The following is a 20,824-nucleotide window of genomic DNA, read 5'->3' on the forward strand; positions in this document are numbered from 1 at the left end:
TTTCCCCACCTCTCCTCTCTCCTCATAGATCCTAGGGGTCCACATTATGATGCTATGTTCTTAGAAAAACCCAGGACCCAAACCTGTTGACTGGTACTTTGAAATAAATAGAACTGGAGTTTTATATTAGAAAGAGAAGCAGCTCTCTGATTTCAGATCATTTCAAAGGTGATGGTGTGTATGTGTGTGTCCAGGGGTCCATTTATGAGGGAAATAGCCCCAGAGGGAAATGTCTCACAGACTTGCCTACACATTTAAAAGATGGCAAATGCACAAGTCTACAGACAAAGGATCTTTCTAGCAATGGCATTTAATGAGTTGGAGAAAGATAAATATAGATGAAATGATGCTCCCTGTCCACCCAATTCCCAGGGTCCAGGTACCGTCGATACATTTTTGGTTGAATGAATGAATGAAAGGTGGCAGCTCACCCAGTGATGACACCCTAGCCTATATGGTTTAAATGAGGTTTGATATTTACTTGTGGGCAAACTTTGTTGTTGTCCTCCTCATATCTGCATGAAGCAGGGTTCAGGGTCATTAGTTCCATTTTACAGATGAATAAGCATAGAGGCCAACCGCCCTGCTGAGCAAGGACACATAACAGATTCATTTCCTAACTCCTGGTCCCCATGTTCTGGACCTTGATGTTTTTCTTTCTTCGTTCCTAGAGTCCATCCTGCAGGTCTCAGAGGCAACTCGATCCAAAATTCTCCAAGGTTCAAAGTCGGGGCTACTATTTAATGCTTGAATCCCCTTGACAACACCCTACCATGTGTTTTTCCAGTCTATTCCCTCCGGCAATAGGGAATTTACTACCAATCTAAGGATCCATTTCCATTTGGTTCCATCTTCAGAAGCAGTGGGCCTCTAACCAGCCTGGACTCAGGACTCAGCGATAGGTGGTGTTGGGCTTTGTTTGAACAGGTTGCCGATTGGCCAAGGTACAAGCAGACTCCTTGGTGGATGGACCGAACATGTCACTGGGGCCTTTGATTTGGGCCCCACCCACTTTGGATGATTCTCAGGCTACTTAAAGTGGTGTTTTCACTGGTTCCCAACACTTGCTTTAGATACCTGAGAGAAAGTTCTGCCAAATCTACTGGCAGGAAGCCACTGCCTGGGTTGGATACTGGCGGGTCCCAGCCAAGTCACCTAATTCCCCCCTGCCCTCAGCTTCCCTGCCTGTGGAATGGGACTGGATGAACACCTAAGGGGCACTCAACAGTCTCTCAGAACATCTACCTCTAGTCAGGATGGTGATGGGGACCCGAATTCCTATGGATGCCATGTCTCTCAAAGTGCTTTCATACCTCTTATGTCATTTGGCTTCATGGCAGCCAACTAGTGCATTTACCTCAGGGACAATAAGAGGGAGAGAAAGAAGTTCCCCACTCAGGGTCTTCTCTCCTCACTGTGACCCTGTGGAGTCACCATAAGTAAGAGCCAAAAGCCAGTATGGATAATCCCAAGGACCCAGGATCAACATGAGGCTCTTCACGTGCTATGAAGAGATGTGATAACCATGAATATTTATTGAACCACTCCCCTGGAGGGGTATCGTACAAGGTCCTCTAAGTATATCCCTTCGTCTAGTTCTCACAACCTCTACATGCAAGAAGTATCATTATCTCCACTTTGTAACTGAAGAAACAGAGGTTCAGACTGGTTACAGGACCTGCCCGAAGTCGCATGAATGTGGGGCATCAGCCAGGACATAACCCAGCCTAAAGACACGAAGTTCCTTATCAGCAGCCTATGCATCATCTCTTGCTAAAAACAAAACCCAACCAATACATGCCCCAAACCTTCCAGTCTGACTTGGGTGGAGGTAATACAATGGACTCCACTGTTGTCTGTGGCAGGTGTGAGGCTCACTCAGCCGCCCAGAAGCGCGGGGGCTGTCCTCTGAGGGGGCAGCCACTGGCACTGTGTTCAGAACTATGTGTGTGCCGGGATCAGCCTTGATACATTGCCTGTGGGGGCCCAGAACCATACAGGCTCTCCCCACCTCAGGGCCCTAGCTTCTCAATTTTTGAAGAAGCAAACTCTGGTCTCTACCACCTCTCCTCCACTTCCTTCTAGATTAATGCGGGGTGGGGGGAGGGGAGCGGAGAGACAGAAAATGTTCACTCCCCATAAAAATTACCTTGGAGAAGCTGGTTTCAACAGCCTCTTTACAGACTCAGAGCCAGCTTGGACAAGCAGGTTCTCTATGTGCAGATGGGCCCATGAATATTATCACTTATTAGTTTTAGTTTCTCAAGAAAATTTATGTAATCTTTTTCAGGTTATTTATTTGAGAACGGGGGAGGGACAGAGAGAGAGGGAGAGAGAGAATTCCAAACAGGCTCCGCACGGTCAGCACAGAGCCTGACTCAAGGCTTGATCTCATGACCGTGAGATCATGACCTAAGCCAAAAATCAAGAGCTGGACGCGTAACTGACTGAGCCACCCAGGCACCCATGTATCATCTTTAAATTCTCCCATTTCTTTCTCCTTCCAGACACCCCATTCACTTGTGTCTCTCTTTTATTCATCTCATTTCCTAATTTTTATCCCATGTTTACGTGTCTTATATTCATCCTTCAAGAATTAGTTCCAACATCACCTCCTCTAGGAAGCCCTCTGTGAGGTCTCTAGGCAATTTAGCAGTTCCTCTGCTGCCCCTTGTGTACACCTTTATAACAGCTCTTAGAAAGCTGCTGTCATGATCCACTCAAACATATCATCTCCCCCACTGGGCTGTGAGTCCCTGGAGAAAAGGGCCTTTGTATCTCACAGCCCCACACAGTGTTTGGCACCTAATAGATGTTGATACAGTATTTACAGAATGAAGGAATGTTTCTTAAGGTTTAGGTCTCACGTGGCTTTAAACCAGTAATAACAATAACTCAAAAAATCCCTGGCAGAGCCTGTCGTATGTTTTTGTAAAATGTTTCTTCTCAAGCATGTGGTGAAACTTTCTAGGACTTGTGTGTTTTTCAAAGCTTCTAGCTGGCCTTTCCTGTCTCCCTCTCCTTTCTGGGGGGACTCTCATTGAACACAGAGAGGCAGCTCAAACTGGAGACACCACATGGGGTTTGGATTGGAGCGAGGGCAGGCCCAATGGTTCCCTGGCCTTCGGAGACTGTGTCTCATGAGAATGTTCTAGGCCTTTTCAGGAATTACAGAGAGTTGCTTCATGTCAGACACACAAATTCTTAAAGACCTAGTCACCATGGATGGTGAGTCAACCCAGTGTGGGCCTCTTCTCCTATGCCGCTTTGCTTCTTCTAATCTATCCATTTAATGCTTCAGACAAGCAGCCACAATAGGAGATGGAGGTCTAAAACCTTTCCTTCTGCCATGAAGGCCTTTCCAGCCCACAGACATTGAGACCATAAATACTGAAACAATCACTTCAGAGCAGTGTAGGACAGAAAACAAGAATGATTTTAAAAAGTGGCCATCCAGTGAGAAGGGAGAAATTCCAACCCAGAAGGCAGTGGAAACTGATATCTTAAAGACAGAGAAGCCCACGGCCCAGAGGATAGTATAACGGGAAGGGCAGAAGCTCATACAAAACTTTACTAGGAAAGGGGCTGATGGAAATAATTAAAAGATAATGGAAGTATGCTGTCCTAAAATAAACATAGAATATCATTCAAATGCTGTTCCAACTTCCCGACACTTCAAAACAAAAATCTCTTGGTATTACTAGGAGGAAGGGATGTTGGGACAGAAAGGAGATTTGGGGATGGGGATGGAAATGACAAGTATTGATCGGTCAGAGTTCCAAATGCAGACACTTGTGCTGTGTCCTGATTTAGCCAGAGAAGCTTCTTCATCAGGCAGTGTCACTGGCTCAAGTCTCAAAGCTTTATGGATTTTGGTAAATGTGAGTAATCACCTTGAGTTGCGTCAGGATGCGCGCGCACCCTCCTCCCGCCCTCCCAAATATCAGGGTCGAGTTCTGAATACATCTATATATAAAAATATCTTCAATTTTGTATGCTCTCTTCAGAGGGGAGGGAAGAGAACAGGAACAGTGATCAATATTATTGATCGCTACAAAATGTCTTCCTTGGAAACTCGGATCTGTGGTTATATATCAAGGGGGAGCTGCTTGGCTGACTTGGGGGACAATATTCCACTGTGACTTACTTGGCTTCAAAGAGAAGGGTGTTGGAAGCAGGGACCAGAAAATTCAAGGTACACTACATACACTAAGCACTTGTCAAGGTAGCTGGCTGGGTAGTAAGGACCATGGGAAAAGAAAATGATTGAAGCCAATCCATTGTACAATAACTATGGAAACCAAATCCACCTGCCAGCTTCCTTATATTTGCCAAGTGCTATGTAGGCCTTCTCAATGAAGGGGAAACGAGGCATCCCACGGGGGTCAGAATCAGGGCAAAGGTCACCACAGGTTGAGGTTGAGGGGGGATTAAAGCACTTACGTCGGAGGATCTCCCGTTGCTTTCGGACGTACCAGGTGTAGAGGGCCGCTCGCTTCTGGGTCTTCATGGGGGTGCCCTTGTTGAGATGCTGAGAGAGGTGTGACTGGTTCAGACCTGTGACGTCGACCACTTCCCTCTGGGGGATGTTGTGTTGCTGCATGTAGCCCTTGATCATTTTGGCAGCCCTCCAGGGGTCCTCACTAGACAGATAAGCAGATGGTTAGGATTCTGGTGGAAGATGTCTGGGGAGAAAGATTCTCTTTTTAGGAGTTTTACCTAAACTCTCTGCAAAACTTTGATCTTCACCCACTTCTCCATCCTTGGGAGAGAGGGGAGGCCAAAACAGAACCTAGAAAAAAGGGAGATGAAATCTTCCATACAGTACACTCCGTCCCTTTCACATGAGATCAGGAGGGTAAAGGTGAGGAGGACTTCCTGTCTTCAGGGATGGGACAGCACCATCAACGCTCTCTCTCATTAAGCAGAAAGAAAAGTTCCCATTTTGTTTTGCTTTCCTCCATTTTCCTGGAAAGTGAGGGACCTGAAGGCAAGAATTTTCCACTTCTGGAAAGTGGAGATGCCATTAGCTCAGGGCGGGGCTGGCTGATCCTGCAATGATGGGGGCCAGCATCAGTTCTGATGCTAGACCTCTTCTACCTTATTTCCATTCCGAATGGGTGTCTCGGTGTCTTAGCTTATGCGATTGGAGTGAAACGCGTGCCCATCTCCTGAGAAGCAAGGAGAACTTCTTGGCCAAATGCTAAACAGTTTTCAGAGTTTCAGAAAAGTTTTAAGAACTACAATGATGTTCCTCCTGGAGTGAAGAATTGTTCCAGTGAGGTGAGGCAACTTAAAAAAAAAAACAAAACAGGGGCATCTAGGTGGCTCAGTCAGTTAAGCGTCTGACTTCAGTTCAGGTCATGATCTCACGGCTCGTGAGTTCGAGCCCCACGTCGGGCTCTGTCCTGACAGCTCGGAGCCTGGAGCCTGCTTCCAATTCTGTGTCTGCCTCTCTCTCTGCCCCTCCCCTGCTCTTGTTCTGTCTCTCTCTCTTACAAGAATAAATAAACATAAAAAAAAACAAAACAAAACAAAAAACAAGTCACCAGAGCCCCATCTCTCAGATGAAACAGAGTGGGGATATTTTCAATTTCTGAATCAGATATTAAGCATTCCAAATGCCGTGGTCTCCTGTATTCTTGAAGTTCCTCCCTGATATAGGGTAAGGGTTTCTGGAAGGCAATGGCTTTCATAAATTTCAAGCTTGGGATAGAACTTGTGTATGCTTTTCATTTCTCATAAACATAGGCACGCATAAGCTTCTTTACAGCAATGTACTAGGGCCTTTGAACTGCACTTAAAGTGTTTTCAACTTCGCTAGTATGTTTTATTGCTTATTAACTTAAAAGTGAGAGATATAATTTAAAACAGGAAATTAAGAAAATGAGGCAAAGTATAGAACAAAAGTATTAATGCAATACATCACATGTACTGTTTGTTTAATACAGCTGTATATTTAACTTTTAAAACAGACCCAGCACCCCTTTACTGTATGCTGATGTGCATAGTAGCCTCATAGAACATGAAAAAAAAAAAAAAAAACGAAGGGAAAAAATTAGTTTCATACCAAACAATAAAGAACGTGTAAAGCAGAGGACAAAACGGATAGTGTTGTAAATGAAATAGCCAATTCATTTCTAAATGGTGCCTATCGTAGGTCAAATAAAATTAGTTTTTGCTTGATGAATTTAAAAACCTAGTAATTTAAACATATTTTGTAAGCATTTGAATAATCGTGGCTATTTTAACAAGTCTGGTATTAAATTCGTGAAATCACAGGCTTTGGTGGAGATGTTTTTGGGAAAGACAAACTTTTAAGATTAATTATATATGTTAGTACATTTCCCGAGTATCTATAAAGCTACATCCAAGTAACAAAACATAATAAACTAACAACAAAAACAAAAAATGTGAAAACACGTTCCAGTTTCACACATGTAAAATTCACCTTGACTAAAAGTAGTGTTAACAGGTCCGTGGAATGCACATACCCGTATAAACACCCACGATCATTTTAAAGCTTACTTCTGACGAGTATTTCCACAGAGGTTTTTAGGGCGGAAAAACATTTCCAACAAATACAATTGCTTCAAAAGTTAGAGTGTTTGGATTTTCAAAGTTAATATCGCTTTAACAGATTCTTTGACTATTTCCGTTTTGTTCAAATTTCTTCACCTGTGTTCATTTCGTGTGTCTCAGAAACCTAGCAAAATAGTGTAATGTTCTTTAGAGCGAAGGGTTCTGTGGAAAGAAATATTAGCCTAACAATTGGAAGGTTAAAAAAAAAAAAAAAAAAAAAAGCCCAGGGAAACCCTGCAAAGCAGCAAACCTTTGAGCCCGCATCTGAGGACAGGAGTCAGGGGTAAGATGGCGCAGTTATTTCTACCTTTCCAGCTCTGACCACAGAATTCACCTGGGTTCACCGGGAAGCGCCCTGAGAGCCACTTACGTTTGTTCATTGGAAATACAGCTTACATGGGGCGGGGGGGGGGTTCCGACCCCCAAAAATACACGGACTCGGAGAAGCACGAGCCGCCACCGTGCTCGGGGCGCAGGTGTCAAACGCCCGACCCCAGCGCCCCGAGTGGGCCCAGCACGCTCCTTTTCCAACAGTGACTTTGCTGCCCACGAGCAGGAAAGCCCTGGACCCCAGCACGGCTCGCCCCGCGTTCCTTAAGAAGCCTCAGCTCTGGCTTCCTCAGGGAGCAGCCCACTTTGCAAACGCTGCAGGCGCCCCAGGGCAGAGGCCGGCGCTGGAGCTCCGAGCCCAGAGCCCGGGTCCCGGGGCTGGGCGACGCTCAGTCCCGGACCTTCCCCTGTCGCCTTTCCCTTCTAGGAAGTATAAAGAGCGTCCAGGCAGTCCAAAGAGTGAATTTAGTTCTGTTCTCTCGGCTTTCGAACAGGGTGGGCAAAAAAGGGAGTGCTCAGGAGCCGACCGTGCAATGACCTGGGAACCGCTAGCAATTTCTTGAAAAATTACTTTAATAAAGTCTGAGCACTCCCGAAGGTGGGGGGAGGGAAGGCGGCGCCCGCCGGGGAAAGGGGGGGGGGGACCTTGGGTCTGTCCAGCGTCTATACCGGGGTGAGGGGCTCGGCCCCTCGCCTTCCTCCCCGCCTCGCTGGAGCCAGGAGCTGGGCGGAGGGCACAGGGCCGAGGCCCGGGCAGGGCCTGCAGGTGCGCGCGACCCGGGGCGGCCGGGGCAGTCGAGGTCCGGCGCCGGGGGGCTTGGCTGGGAGCGCCCCGCAGCGCCCGGCGTGCGCGAGGGCAGCGGCTAGCCGACCCGCGTCGGCGTTTGGATTTCCTTCCCCCTCTAAGCCGCCTTTACAACTTCACCAATGAATAACCCGCCTCTCTTTTCAACCTAATCACGACTCTTTGTGTATCTTTCTGTTGATGATTTATAGAAATAAATTAATAACACCCTAACTCCACGTGCTGCCGTTTATGTTACATCTCTGCTGCGTCCAGCCCAGCGCGGGGCTGGGTGCGGAGGGGGCCCTGGGTCGCCTCGCGCTGCCCAAATCTTCCCAGAGCCCCGCTACAAGCGGCCGCTTGCAGCCAGGTGGATGGGCCTGGGCCCCGCTGGCTCCCCGTGGCAGGCGGCGGGAGCTCGGTTAGCCCCGGTCGCCCCAGCTGCTTCTCTTCCGACCCCTCGCCTTCCTGCGCCCGAACCCCGGCGCGGGAGAAACCGCCGCCGCTCGCGGAAACTGCGAGGCAGGAACCCCAAACCTACGAATGGCCAAATACTTTGGGGGGGGGACTAGAAATCCCCCCATTGTCTTTGCTAGAGACTAAGCCGCTGGGCCCTCAGATCGCAAATTCAAATGCAAGGTCACATCCCACTCCAAACTGCTGCTGCGGCCGTGTGACCGAGGCTGCCTGAATCAGAGCGCAACTTTGGTCCTGGCCCCTGCCTTGAAACCGCGGCGCTCAAGTGTCCGAGGCCACGCGAGGGGCTCGGTCCTCAAGCCAAGCGGCCGAGAGAGACGTGCGGTCTAAGGGTACCGCTGGGCTCCTTGGATAATTAGTAACCAGCTGTCAAAGCCCTCGGCCGGTCGGAGAGGCCCTGCAAAGGATCCCGGACCCGCCAGCCTGCCTGAATTCCCCAGGACGCCGGGATGTCGGGGGCGAGATCTGGAAACGCCCTTCTTTCTCAGTAGGCGACCAAATCCTCTGCGAATGTGGTCTTAGCCGCATTTGCACCCCCCCCCCACCCCCCGCGCCCCCTGCGCTTGCTTAGATACGTGCTTCTTTTGCCCCGTGCGGGTCAGGCCGGGCCCTGCGACACGCAAACATTTCCTTTTGCAAATCTGAATCGGCTTTGAGGATTCCGGATAATCCTGGGGCCTTGCATGGGCGCTGCAGATGGGAGTGCCCTCCAGAGCACTGGCCCCCCGAGTGCCGGCCCCGGGTGCCCCCAGGCCCTCTGCAAAGAACAGCAGTACGCTGCGCCCGAGGCCGGCCTGCGTTTCCCGGGACCGGGTAGGAGGCTGGCCCGGGAGAAATGCTCGGCCCGGGATTTGTGCGGCCCGAGTCTCTGCTCCTGGGAAGTGGCCACCGTCTCACTGCACCCACCCGCACCTTCAGTAGCGCGCGCAATCCTCCCGCAAAGGGTTCCGCCGCTGCGGTTCTCCCAGGCCGGGAGGACCCCGCGGTCCGGGGCGCTGGCCTGGGCAGGGGGAGAGGGAGCTCGGGATTCAGGGCCCTCCGACTGAGGTACTGGGAGGGGTCCAGGTGTCGGGAGAGAAGCGGAGCGCCCCCCGGGGGACTTCCTTGGTGGGAAACGGACTTGGCGAGAGGGGTCTGAAGCAGCGGAGCTCAGGCACAAGGCCCGGGCTCTAGGGGCTCCACCTCGGTCCGCGCCTACCTGAGCATCCGGTCCACCTCCGCCCGTTGCTCGGCCGCCTCCTCGGTGTTGAGCGCCTGCAGCTCCTTGAGGATGGGAGGGGTGTCATAGTCGTCCCCGTCCTCGGAACCCTCGTCCCCAGACAGGCGGCCCTTGGCGTGGCCGTTCGTGAGAGTATGGAAGACAGGCTTGGTGTCCGGGTCGGCCCCACTCCCGGGGGACAGGGGCAGCGTCTCCAGCTTCACCCCGAAACTCGGGGATGGCAGCAACTCCTCTAAGGCCTGGACCAGCACCTCCTTGGTGACCCCGGAGCTCAGCAGGGCGCTCAGGAGTTCTTGCTGGAGCGACGTGAGCTTGGACACCATTTTCCAAGGACAGAAAAAGAAGGGGGTGAGGGGGTGGGCGCGAGAGAGGAGGGTGGAGGGGAGTTTCACAAGCGAACCCCAAGTCCAGGAGCCCCCCCACCCTTCAGACACCTGTTACTCCCCGGGGTCCCGGAGTCTCCTCCGAGAGGAGTCAGAAAACTTCTAACTTGCCATGATCGCCACCATTAGGCCATATAAGATATGCAAATTAGTGGGGAGGGCCCGGCTTTCGGCAAGATGCAAATGGTCGTGGGGAGGGGGGAAAAGCGAGAGAGGGAGCGCATGAGGAGCAGACGTGGAGAGCTGGAGACCCGGGCCGGGAGCAGGGCTTGCCAGGGTCCATTGTACTCACGCTGGGGGGCTGAAGACCTTCTTGTACTGGTTCTGTTTATCAGCCAAACTTTAGCTGACCTTTGGACTTGGTAAGCAAGTAGCTTGCAGCCTAGTGTGGGAGGCTTTGGGGCTTTTCCACCCGCTGCGGGTCCAGTTTTAGTCTGGAGAGAAGAAACTGCCCTTTGGGGGTTCAGATGAGAGCTGGAAGAAGTTAGGGTGCTCTTGGAAGGAGATGGAAGAGGATGCAAAGAGTAGAGACTTTCGGAGGCATCCCAACAGACGCAGGTGGCCGGCAGGGAGAGACAGCCTGGGGAGGAGAAACTGACTCCTTGGGAATGGACGCGGAGACCCGGGGGAAGTGGGGGTGTCAGGCGGGGTGAGTGCGGATCGCTGCGACCCCATTTAGCTCTACCCCTCCTACCATTCTGCAGACCCCAGGCCCTTACCACACGGGTCTGGAGGTTTGGATCTGCAGAACTGCTGGCCCGGAGAGCGTAGGCGAGCGGGAAGGAGGCCCGGAGAACCCTTGGGAGGAGGCGCCCACTAATTTATGGTCAGGGGAGTAGCCAAAGGTGAGCCCCGCAAGCAGCCAGGCTGCACCTAGGCTGCCCAAGCCTCGCGGGAGCTGGCCGCCTGGGCCATGCTCTCCTGTTTAAACCCGGAATATCAAAGCGCCTCCGCTTTCCGGGCAAAACTAGAATCGCTGGGCCTTCTTCCTAGCCGTGAAAGCAACGCGTGGCCAGCAGCTAGCTGCGCGGACGGTTGGAGCCGGGTGTCCCCGGGGCCACTGCCTGCTGGTTTATTCGCAGCTCCAGGACACAGCAGTTCCCAGGATGGCGCTTTGCGGCCGCGAGGTCACCACAGCACTGGTGGGAGCAGACGCCCACCAAGCCGCTGAGGGAATGAAGTTTTTTTCCACCTGGGTCCGTCCGGGTCAGGAATGAAACCGGAACCGTTCAGCTTTACGAGAGTTTCACCTGCATCTCCCCAGGGCGCCGAGGAGGGAAAGGAAGGAGGCCTGCGGCGCACCTGGACGTGCAGGCTGGTTCTGACCTGCAGAAGAACAGGGCAAGGGGCTTTTTAGGATCCACCGTTCACAGACCCATAGGCAGAGGACACCCGCTGACCCTCTCTAAGCCTCAGTTCCTCATCCGAGAAATACTGCAGCGGACAGTGCAGGGGGAGGGGTGGTGCATACATTGAATGAGACCACCTGTGAACCCCTTGGTCTAATAATTGGTGTTCACACTTTTCAGCCTGGAAAGGGGAGGAAGCCAGTTCCCAGTAGGAAAATCTAACCCCTTTGGGGACTTAGTGTTCTCAGAATCGGGCAGATCCAGCACTGGGGTTGGAGGGACTGGGAGATTAGGGAGAAAAATTCAGAATCAGCAGGGAATTTGCAAAGGGGCTTCTAATCAAAATCTCCTACCATTCCCACCTTTAAAAGGCAGGAGGAAGTTGGGACTAGTTCTGGGAAATGTGGAATTTCAGCAAGGGGGTGGAAGGATCAGCGGCTCTCATCTGCTTCATTCTGGATCAAATCTCTTAGGTGTGCTAGAGCTGAAGCTCCAGGGGCGACTGATCCAAGTTTGACTGCTAAGAGTGAGGCTGCCTCTTAAACACGGGTTCTGCTGGGGATGCCTGGGACACGTGCCTGGAGCCAGAAGGAAGGGGGTGATTGTGTGCATGGAGTGTATGGAGCCTTCTGGGAAGTTTACACTGTCTCAGGCTCTTCCCTTGAGAAAGGGTTAATAAGTTCATGGAAATGAGGGTCCTTCATTTCACCCTATTGTCTTTTAGTTTGTTGTGACATATGGCAGGTCCTTGCCCCTCACAATTCGGCCCAATGGGAGAACATTCTCTGCCTACCGAGATCCCCTCAGCCAGGATAATGAAGTGTTCAGAGTAAATGTCCCTGGAGAACAATCTCTTTTTCTCTGTGTCTCACTTGCTATCATGATAGAAGCAGTCAAGTGTAATTGAAGATCAGTTTCTGTGTTTGGCTGGGAAAACCCATTAAAAAACCAGCAATCACTTCCCTTTTAACAACAAAGCTTTGATTTGTAGTTCTAACTACCATGTGCCCTGTCTGACTCAAGTTTCCTTATCTCTCAAAATTCAGGTGGTAGCAAACCCATTCTTTCCCCTCTACCCCAGGCCAATGATGTGAGCGTAGGGGAAGTTTCACTTTCAGAGGGAAACTTCCTATGAGTGTCCAGGTATGCCTTTCAGTCAACCTGACTCTTCATGTCCAGCAACTTCCTGTAATCCTCTTGCTCATTCCTACCTTGGATACGATACCTGGTGTAATATGGGTGCTCAGTAAGTAACAGCAACTATAGCTCTGTGAGCAGATCCAACACCTACCTCTTCATATGGATATTTAAAAGGAAAAGTGTAATGATCTCAGCAGACAGTTCTTCAGGATGTGGGTCATAAATGCTAATTCAATGAGTTATCTCTTAAAACCCTTTGGTGAAACTTCCCCCAAATAGGGGAAACAAGAGTACAGTTGAAATACTTTGTACTTATGCTTCACACGGGATACAATGGTGATGAACTGATATAGTTAACCTCCTTTTAAACGTGGGAAAATAAACCATAAGACTTTAAAGGAGGTGGCTTGCAGCTCTTGGAGTAAATGAGGGGCTGGGATTGGGGCTCAGGGCTTTTGAGCAGGGTTAAAAGAGGGAAGTCTCCAGTTTTTACTGCTTTGGGAGATGGGAAGTTGAAACAGCAGAAGTGAAGGATCCACGGCAGAGAAATAGAGGGTAGATGTTGAAATCAAACAGACCTCAGTTTGGGTCTCAGATCTGCTTAACCAGCGGTGTGACTTCGGCATAGTGCATCATCACTCTGACCCTCAGATTCCTTATGTGAAAAATGATAATACGCCCTACTGGGTTTTTGTGTGAGGGTTAAATGAGTTAGTAATCGTGAGTTCCCAGAGGATGACCGGCTCCCACACGTTGAGAAAGAAGCAGAGATATAGGTCATGAAAACATGCAAACAAGTGAGGCAGCTGATCTCTTTGATATCATTCATTCCTAGCTTATTTTTTTTTAATAGTCACTGTATTTAAAGAGATCATACTAAGTTCTTCTACTCAAAAAATGCACCTGCAGGTTAAATCACAAGATTTGCTATAGGAAGTGCAGGCCCTGGTGTAAGGTCATTTAAAATTCAATTGGCTCATTACTGGATGAAGGCCTTTGGAGCACCATGTTGGAAATTTCACAGGATGGCAAACGTAGTTCCAGTGGATTCAACTCTCCTGTGACTTCATAGCATAAGTGATTTTCCTTTTCTGCTCTTGGGCACACCATCTTCCCCCTACTTTCCATGGCTACCCTCCTTTGCTTATAGCAGAGAGAGCCTGGTCCTCTACCTCCTACCACTCCATTCTCCAAGGCTCTCCCATTGATTTGGCAGTCCCTAGAAGGCATCAAAATGAAATCTTCTCTAGAGTAAAACATAAATACTGTTCTATCCTGCTCTGAAGCAGGGGAGGGTCTTACTATTAGCACTGTCCATAGCCTAGAGAACTTTCTGCACTGCAGGGTTAGAGTCTGAGGTTCCAGCTCTGGATACAATACTCCTTTCTGGAGGACTCTTTCACCTTCCCAAGGGCTTTGGTGAGCATCCTTCTCTGAGCCTCTGATTCTGCTCTTTGAAAAATAAATCTTCTATGATTTGACATTTCTAAATGGTTCCATATTACCAGGCTATCTGTTTCCAGGCCTTTGGGCAGATGGCTTAAGAGCTCAGACTGGACTTCTGTGTAATGCTGGCCACGGGGCTTTTGAGCAGCTCTTGGAAAAGTACACCATAGACAGGAGACTCCATGAGGGCAGGGACTGTCTCAGGTCCTCCTCTTCAATGCCTGGAGAGATGCCTGATACATAGCACATGCTCAATAAAATAGCTGTTGAACAAAGGAACAAGAGATCATCTCTGGATGCCGCCACTAAGGAAGATTTTTGTTGCTTTATGTGTACTGCTCAATTTCCCAACTTGTCAGCAATTAAGTTGTAGTTTAATGTTTATTTTTGAGAGACAGAATGCAAGCGGGGAGGGGCAGAGAGAAAGGGAGACACAGAATCCGAAGCAGGATCCAGGCTCTGAGCTGTCGGCACAGAGCCTGACACGGGGCTCGAACCTATGAACCATGAGATCGTGACCTAAGCCTAAGTCAGATGCTCAACAGACTGAGCCACCCAGGTGCCCCTGTGTGGCTGTGTTCTGATGAAACTATTTATATTTTTTTTTTTTTAATTTTTTGGGACAGAGAGAGACAGAGCATGAACGGGGGAGGGGCAGAGAGAGAGGGAGACACAGAATCCGAAGCAGGCTCCAGGCTCCGAGCCATCGGCCCAGAGCCTGACGCGGGGCTCGAACTCACGGACCGCGAGATCGTGACCTGGCTGAAGTCGGACGCTTAACCGACTGCGCCACCCAGGCGCCCCATGATGAAACTATTTATAAAAACAACCGGCTGGCTGGAATTGGCCTATGGGCCACAGTTTCTCAACCCTTGGGTAAAGCACTTACACAGGTAGAAATCCAGAGATCTGAAGAGATCTTGTAGTCATCCCATATCACAGTCTATTTTCAGGTTGGGGAAGCAGATATAGGAAGGAGAAATGCCTTTCCCAAGAGATACAGAACATTGCACTAGAGAAATCCTAGCATTGGAGCCAAACAAACCAGCTGCTTCTGGGGGGTGGGGTGGGGGTGGGTATGGCTATGGCTTTGTGCAAGTTACTTAATTTCTTTGAGTCTTTGTATATATCATCACCACATGTAGATGGTGATAATCATGGAATTTATCCCTTATAGGGTTAATAGAAGAATTAAATTCGATAACACAGGAAAACATCTTGTTATGGGGGCTGGCCAGAGTAGGGCTTACCTACAACCAAGTTGCTTCCTCAATCACAGGACGTGGTTCAGGGACTCCCTCCCTCCCTCCCCGTCTCCCCCACTGCCTCTCCTCTAAATGGAGAGCTTCTGGATTGAGTTCACTGACAAATACTACCAAGTGTCTGCTATGTGTGAAGCCCTTTGACGGGAGAGCTGTGAGCTAATAACGAATGAATACAGGAAAATCTCAAATCCCACCAACCCCAGGCCTCAGCTTTCTTTCTAGAAACCTCTTCCCACTCTGTGCTTCTATTTCCCAAACATGCTGCTATCAGATGATCTTCGTCGGGGAAACTCCTAGGGGTAACAGAGATTTCCCTCATTTCGATTCAACAACCCACATCCTTCTCCTGGGTCATTTTTAGAAATAGGGTGTTCCCAGTAGCTTGTAAAAGATTAAATTAAAAACTAGCAACCTAGTACGATATTAAACTAATAAATACTACACCTCGCACAGAGAGCCTTCATTCCAGAGCAATAATCTATTCCTCCTCCTAGCACAGCCATGAAGAGTGATTGGCAGTGGGCCCAACACACAGCAGGTACTCCATAAGTGTTTACTGGACGATGTGGGCTTGGGTATGTATTTAGAAAAAAAAAGAAGAGCACTAGTCTTTACTAAAATCCCTTGGAATCTGTTTCCAGATTAATATTCAAATAAGTGCTAGTGAGGTGCCCTTGCTATATTCTCCCCTTCTCCTCATGAACTTACGAGATAGGTGGTATCAACCCCACCTTATTGATGAGCAAATGGAACCTCTGAGAGAGAAGGATTGGCCCAGAGACCCACACATGGTTAAGGAGCGGAACCTGGGATCTGAATGATGGACCTTCTAATCCCGCGTTCTCAGTGCCTCTTTTCTGGCCCTTCCTGGCAACTTCCAAACCCTCCACTCACCCAAACCGAGGGGGGAGCACGTAGGAGCACCCCGAATGGTCTCGGCACAGAGAGACACCTTGTGATCAGGTGTGTGAGAGACAGATCAGTCTTTCCTGTCCAAGGAGATATCTGCCACGTAAAGAACTGTAATACTTGAAGAGGGGTTAGTGGTGTGCAAAGAGCTCTCTCCTTTCCTTTGATCCTCAAAACAGCCCCATAAAGAAGGCAAGGCAGGCATTACCATTCCCGTTTCACAGATGAGGAAGCCGAGGCTCCGAGAGGAAAACTGACCGACCCCCTGAAGGTGGCAGACCCACCATCTCTTGACCCAAGTCTTCTGAATCTAGAAGCCAGCGTTTTCTCCACAACACTGTGTTTGTGTAACGACAAGGTAACACAAAGTGCAGCCCACGTACAAGACCTAAGAATAAGACACGCCCAGAAACTCCCATCTCCACTCCTGAAAAGCTGCACGAGTGCTGGGAAAGACACCGGGTCCAGTCTATGAGGCAGGACCCGCCAGGCACTTGCTTTACCCTGTGCCTCCCCCACCTGTCTCCTCTCCGCCCCCCCTCCCCTTGGTGGCCCCTGTGCTCGCTCTGCCTGCTGTGTCTGGACAGGAGTGCTGTCTACCGCATGCACCTTGGGCATGACAGTGACCACGGGACCCCACGCTGAGGGGATGGTGTCCTTCAATGCTCTTGTGACTAGACACAGTCCCTGCTCCCAGGCCTGGGGGTAAAGAGCATTGCAGGGTTGCTGACTCAGTGTAGCAAACATTTACTGGGCACCCATTACGTGCCAGGTGCTGGGGTAGGTGTCCGGCCACTGAGATGGGCAAGATTCGATTTATATAGTGGGACGTAGAGACATGTAAATACTTCTATTTCTAGTTAGAATGGAGCGGCTTTATAAGAAGCCCTGTGCTGACTGTTTTACATAAGACATCTCACTTACTCCTACTAACAGCCCCATGAGACAGTATTATTACTCCTACTTTTAGTTTTCTCAGCTGATGCTCAGAGTGCTTGAGGTTCAGAAAGCCGGTTACTGATCATACCAAGTTACAAATCAAAATAGCGCTGTCTGGCTTCTAACATCTGTAGCCAAGAGGCAGATACAACAGGGGAATCAGCATGGGGCTTGGAGTCAGGCTGATCTGAGTTTGAAATTTGTCTCTTCCACTTCCTAGGTGTGACATTGGGCGAGGGGCCGCTCTGAACCTCAGTTTCTTCACCTATAAAAAAAGAAAACAGCGTAGAATTTGGCAGGAAAGATAAATACATAAACCACCTGGCACAATTAATCATAGAAACAAATGCTAATAATCAGGGGAGCCAGCAAAGTGTTGTAGGGGCTCAGAGCCCTGGAAGGATAAGTAGGATTTTGACAAGAAGTCAGAGAGTGTTTCAGGCAGAAAGAAGGGCTGAGCAAAGGCTTCAAGCGCAAACCAGATTCTGCAGCTCCTCTGAAAACTTGCTTTAAAATTCATGCGCCACAGGAAACTTTCCTGATGAGTTCTGTTCCTTCTAGCGATTCCTGGCCCCCCACGGCCTTCTGGGATCCGCTGACGGCTCACTCCCTTAGGAAACCCCAGCAAAGCCTGGAATGAGTTTAGTGGTTCTCAGCCAAGGCTGGTTTGGGCCCCTAGGGCAGATTTGGCATTGTCTGGCAGGGTGTTCCTGGATGTGCTTGGGGTTTAACGCACTGTAGTCCCTGTCCCGAAATTCTTAATAATTTTACATTTGAGTTTCTATTTTGTAAGTGAAGACTGATGGGATGTCAGAGCTGGCCCCAGGGGCTTGGAGCCTCAGCTCACCGGAATCATCTCCTGTTGCCTCCCTGACTTTCTGGGATGGAATTTCAGGTCCAGCTCCTGCACAACCTGGTGTCCCTAGCCCTGCCAGACCTGTCTCCCCACGCTCACCCGGCAGCCATTGCCTCCCTCTGTGCCTTTAGGGGATCTGACTGTGGGCACGGGGAGACTGGGATAGGCTGCTCTGGCCGTGTGGTATCTCAGGGTGGAGCATCCCTGACACAAGATGGCAATGCCACGGAGCATGAGGCGGGCGGCTGTGTAAGGCCTTCACCAAACCACATCCTTGTAATACCTCTGGGGGTTGCCTGTCTGTGTCAGAGGAGCAGTGGTGGAAAGGGTACATGCATGGCTTGATTTCCATGCCCACAGATGGGGCACCGTGACCTGGGCAGCTGACTGGTCAGGAGGGAAACTGGCAGCTGGTGACGGAGTGCACGTTTGCACACTGAGTCACAGAGCAGTCCCCAGACACCTATGGGGGCTTGCACTAACCCCAGTAGCGTGTCCCCATTCCCCAGGGAATGAGACATGAAGTAGCAAATAAAAACAGGGGGGAGGGAGGGAGGAGAGAAAAAGTGTGTGGGGAGGGGACGGAGGGAGGGAGGGCAGAGGGAGAGAGAGAGATCACTGAAGAATTGAAAAATCTTTATATTTCAGGATCTTCAATAACACTCGTTTTCCCTGCTTTTTGAATAAAGGGTCCCACGTTTTCATGTTGCACTGGGCCCCACGACTTCTGTAGTCTAGAGACATTTTTTATTGTCCTAGCTAGGGGTTGCTACGGCACCTGGCAGGTAGAGGCCAGGGATGCTGCTTAAACACCCTGCCACGCACAGGACAGCCCCCAAAACAAAGAATTATCTGGTCCAAATGTCAACAGTGCCGAGGTTGAGAACCCCTGGGGTTATCTGCTCCTCCTTTCTGCTTCCAGTATCTTCTGCACTTATCTCTCCCTCTGCTCTTTGCCCACATGGTTGAAATGACCTCACCAGCTGTCTAGCCTGGGGGCTCCTCAAAGGCAGGGTTGCAGTTTTATTCATCTTTGCGTTGCCAGATCCTAAGGCAGCACCAGCACATAGTAGGTTCTCAGCACTCACGGACTGGGCTGACCAGTGGGGCCTACGAATTTACCTTCTCTTCCTTAAACCTGTCATTTTGTGGTTGTGGGAAACGTGAAACCACTCTGAGCTTTTCGGAGACACTACATGATTCTGTTTTATCTCCTCTAAGTGGATTGTAAATATCTAAAGCCACAGGAAAGAAACTTTCTAAATCTTCTGTGTTGGTCTGTGGTCCTGAGAACGAGCCCTGCCCTGCCGGCAGTCTGTAAGGTGCTTGCTGGCAAACCACTTTCTCTCTGTGCTGATGCCACCTTTCTGCATGTCCAAGGCCCAGACAACATTCACTTATTCATTCAACAAACAGCCATCAAGCATTTACTCTACGTGAAATGCTGGGAGCTTGGAGACCTTAGAGGTAGAGCTCCTACCCTCAAGGAGTTCAGTCTGGCCAGTTCTAACTCAGCGAAATTAAGCATCACAGTTGCTGTGAAACTAGCCTTCAGAAGACTAATGATAAAACAGAGGAGAGAGAAGATCCATGACCCCATTTCTAAGGGAATGCCCTCAAGCCCTGTTTGGTCCCATTGGTGGCACTTTGTGTGCTCGCTGAGTGCCTATGTGTGGAGGGCACAGTTCTCATACTGGGGGGCAGCAGGGAGGAAAGCCGAGGAAGGCCTGGCCTCACGGAGCTTTCACTCCAGCAAGAGTGGGGGGACCCACCACAGAACCGGTGAGCGAGCGGAGCCACAGCAGGTCGGAGGATGGCATGCTCTGGAGAGAGGTCAAAGGGCAGCCAAGTGAAGGAGCATATGGGAGACACGAGGTACTGAGGGGTCTTTCCAGGGAAGGCTTTCCAGTGACAGAACTGAAAATCAAGCTCGGTGTAGTTTCTCAGCCTGTAGTATCCCCTCAGCTTGGTGCCCTGGGAGCCCAGAAATCCCCTCTGAGTGTAGTCAAAGGCACTGACTGTTAATAGGAATGGGTTGAATGGTTGAATGAGGTGTTAGTTTATTATTTTTTTAAGTTTATATATATATTTTTTTTTGAGAGAGAGAGAGAGAGAGCACAGGAAGGGCGGGGGGGGGGGAGGGAGGGAGAGAGAGAGAGAGAGAGAGAGAGAGAGAGAGAGAGAGAGAATCCCAAGCAGGCTCCACACCGACAGTGTGAAGCTTGAACCCACAAACCATGAGATCATGCCCTGAGCCGAAATCGAGTTGGATGCTTACCTGACTCAGCCACCTAGGTGCCCCTGAACTATTAGTTTTTAAGGGGTTTTTCTTTAAAGCAGTAACCTGTAAATGGTTTTTCCCAATTATTCCTCTCAGTTAAAATAAAAATGTTCAAGCACCTCAATCCCATTATCTGTATTAAGTAATCAATACACTTACTATGTGTGCAACTGGGCTAATACTTTGTGCTCATTATAAAGCAAGCAGGAATATTAAAAAAGGCCACAGAATTCACACAAACATGAAAATAAAACCTCATGTTTTCATCCTGTCCCTGCAATGTATCACCTTGTGAGCTCTGCTTTGGGTCCCCTGTTCTAATGCACGAAAGTGCTACATTTTATTTTATTTTATTTTATTTTTTTAATTTTTTTTTCAACGTTTTTAATTTATTTTTGGGACAGAGAGAGACAGAGCATGAACGGGGGAGGGGCAGAGAGAGAGGGAGACACAGAATCGGAAACAGGCTCCAGGCTCCGAGCCATCAGCCCAGAGCCTGACGCGGGGCTCGAACTCACAGAGAGAGACAGAGCATGAACGGGGGAGGGGCAGAGAGAGAGGGAGACACAGAATCGGAAACAGGCTCCAGGCTCCGAGCCATCAGCCCAGAGCCTGACGCGGGGCTCGAACTCACAGAGAGAGACAGAGCATGAACGGGGGAGGGGCAGAGAGAGAGGGAGACACAGAATCGGAAACAGGCTCCAGGCTCCGAGCCATCAGCCCAGAGCCTGACGCGGGGCTCGAACTCACGGACCGCGAGATCGTGACCTGGCTGAAGTCGGACGCTTAACCGACTGCGCCACCCAGGCGCCCCTTATTTTATTTTAGAAGTGAAAACCTTCCTACATGCCATCAGATACCTGC

At 49.9% G+C, this 20,824-nt stretch overlaps 1 protein-coding gene and 1 long non-coding RNA gene across 8 annotated transcripts in view; one reads left to right on the top strand and one right to left on the bottom strand.

Moving 5' to 3' along the window:
• The window catches only part of HNF1B (HNF1 homeobox B), a 53,979-nt gene extending 43,891 nt beyond the window's left edge, over positions 1–10,088 (bottom strand). For 2 of the 7 annotated variants that reach the window (XR_009254814.1, XM_058703313.1), the window contains exons 1-2: positions 9,372–10,061; positions 4,444–4,643 (exon numbers count right to left, since the gene is read on the bottom strand). Coding sequence is in view for 6 of the 7 variants with exons in the window: in XM_058703313.1 (XP_058559296.1) it covers positions 4,444–4,643; positions 9,372–9,715 (544 nt within the window). In the remaining variant the exon portion in view is untranslated. Of the gene's footprint in view, positions 1–4,443; positions 4,644–9,371 lie in introns of all 7 variants that reach the window. The other 5 variants (XM_058703317.1, XM_058703316.1, XM_058703319.1 and 2 more) reach the window with 4 other exon arrangements.
• LOC131497222 (uncharacterized) lies at positions 10,034–11,974 on the top strand. Its single transcript, XR_009254815.1, has 2 exons — positions 10,034–10,137; positions 10,858–11,974. It is a non-coding gene; the product is annotated as an uncharacterized LOC131497222 (long non-coding RNA).
• Positions 11,975–20,824: the final 8,850 nt, after the last annotated feature.

This window comes from Neofelis nebulosa, chromosome 16 (assembly GCF_028018385.1).
Source record: "Neofelis nebulosa isolate mNeoNeb1 chromosome 16, mNeoNeb1.pri, whole genome shotgun sequence".
Classification (NCBI taxonomy): Eukaryota; Metazoa; Chordata; class Mammalia; order Carnivora; family Felidae; genus Neofelis; species Neofelis nebulosa.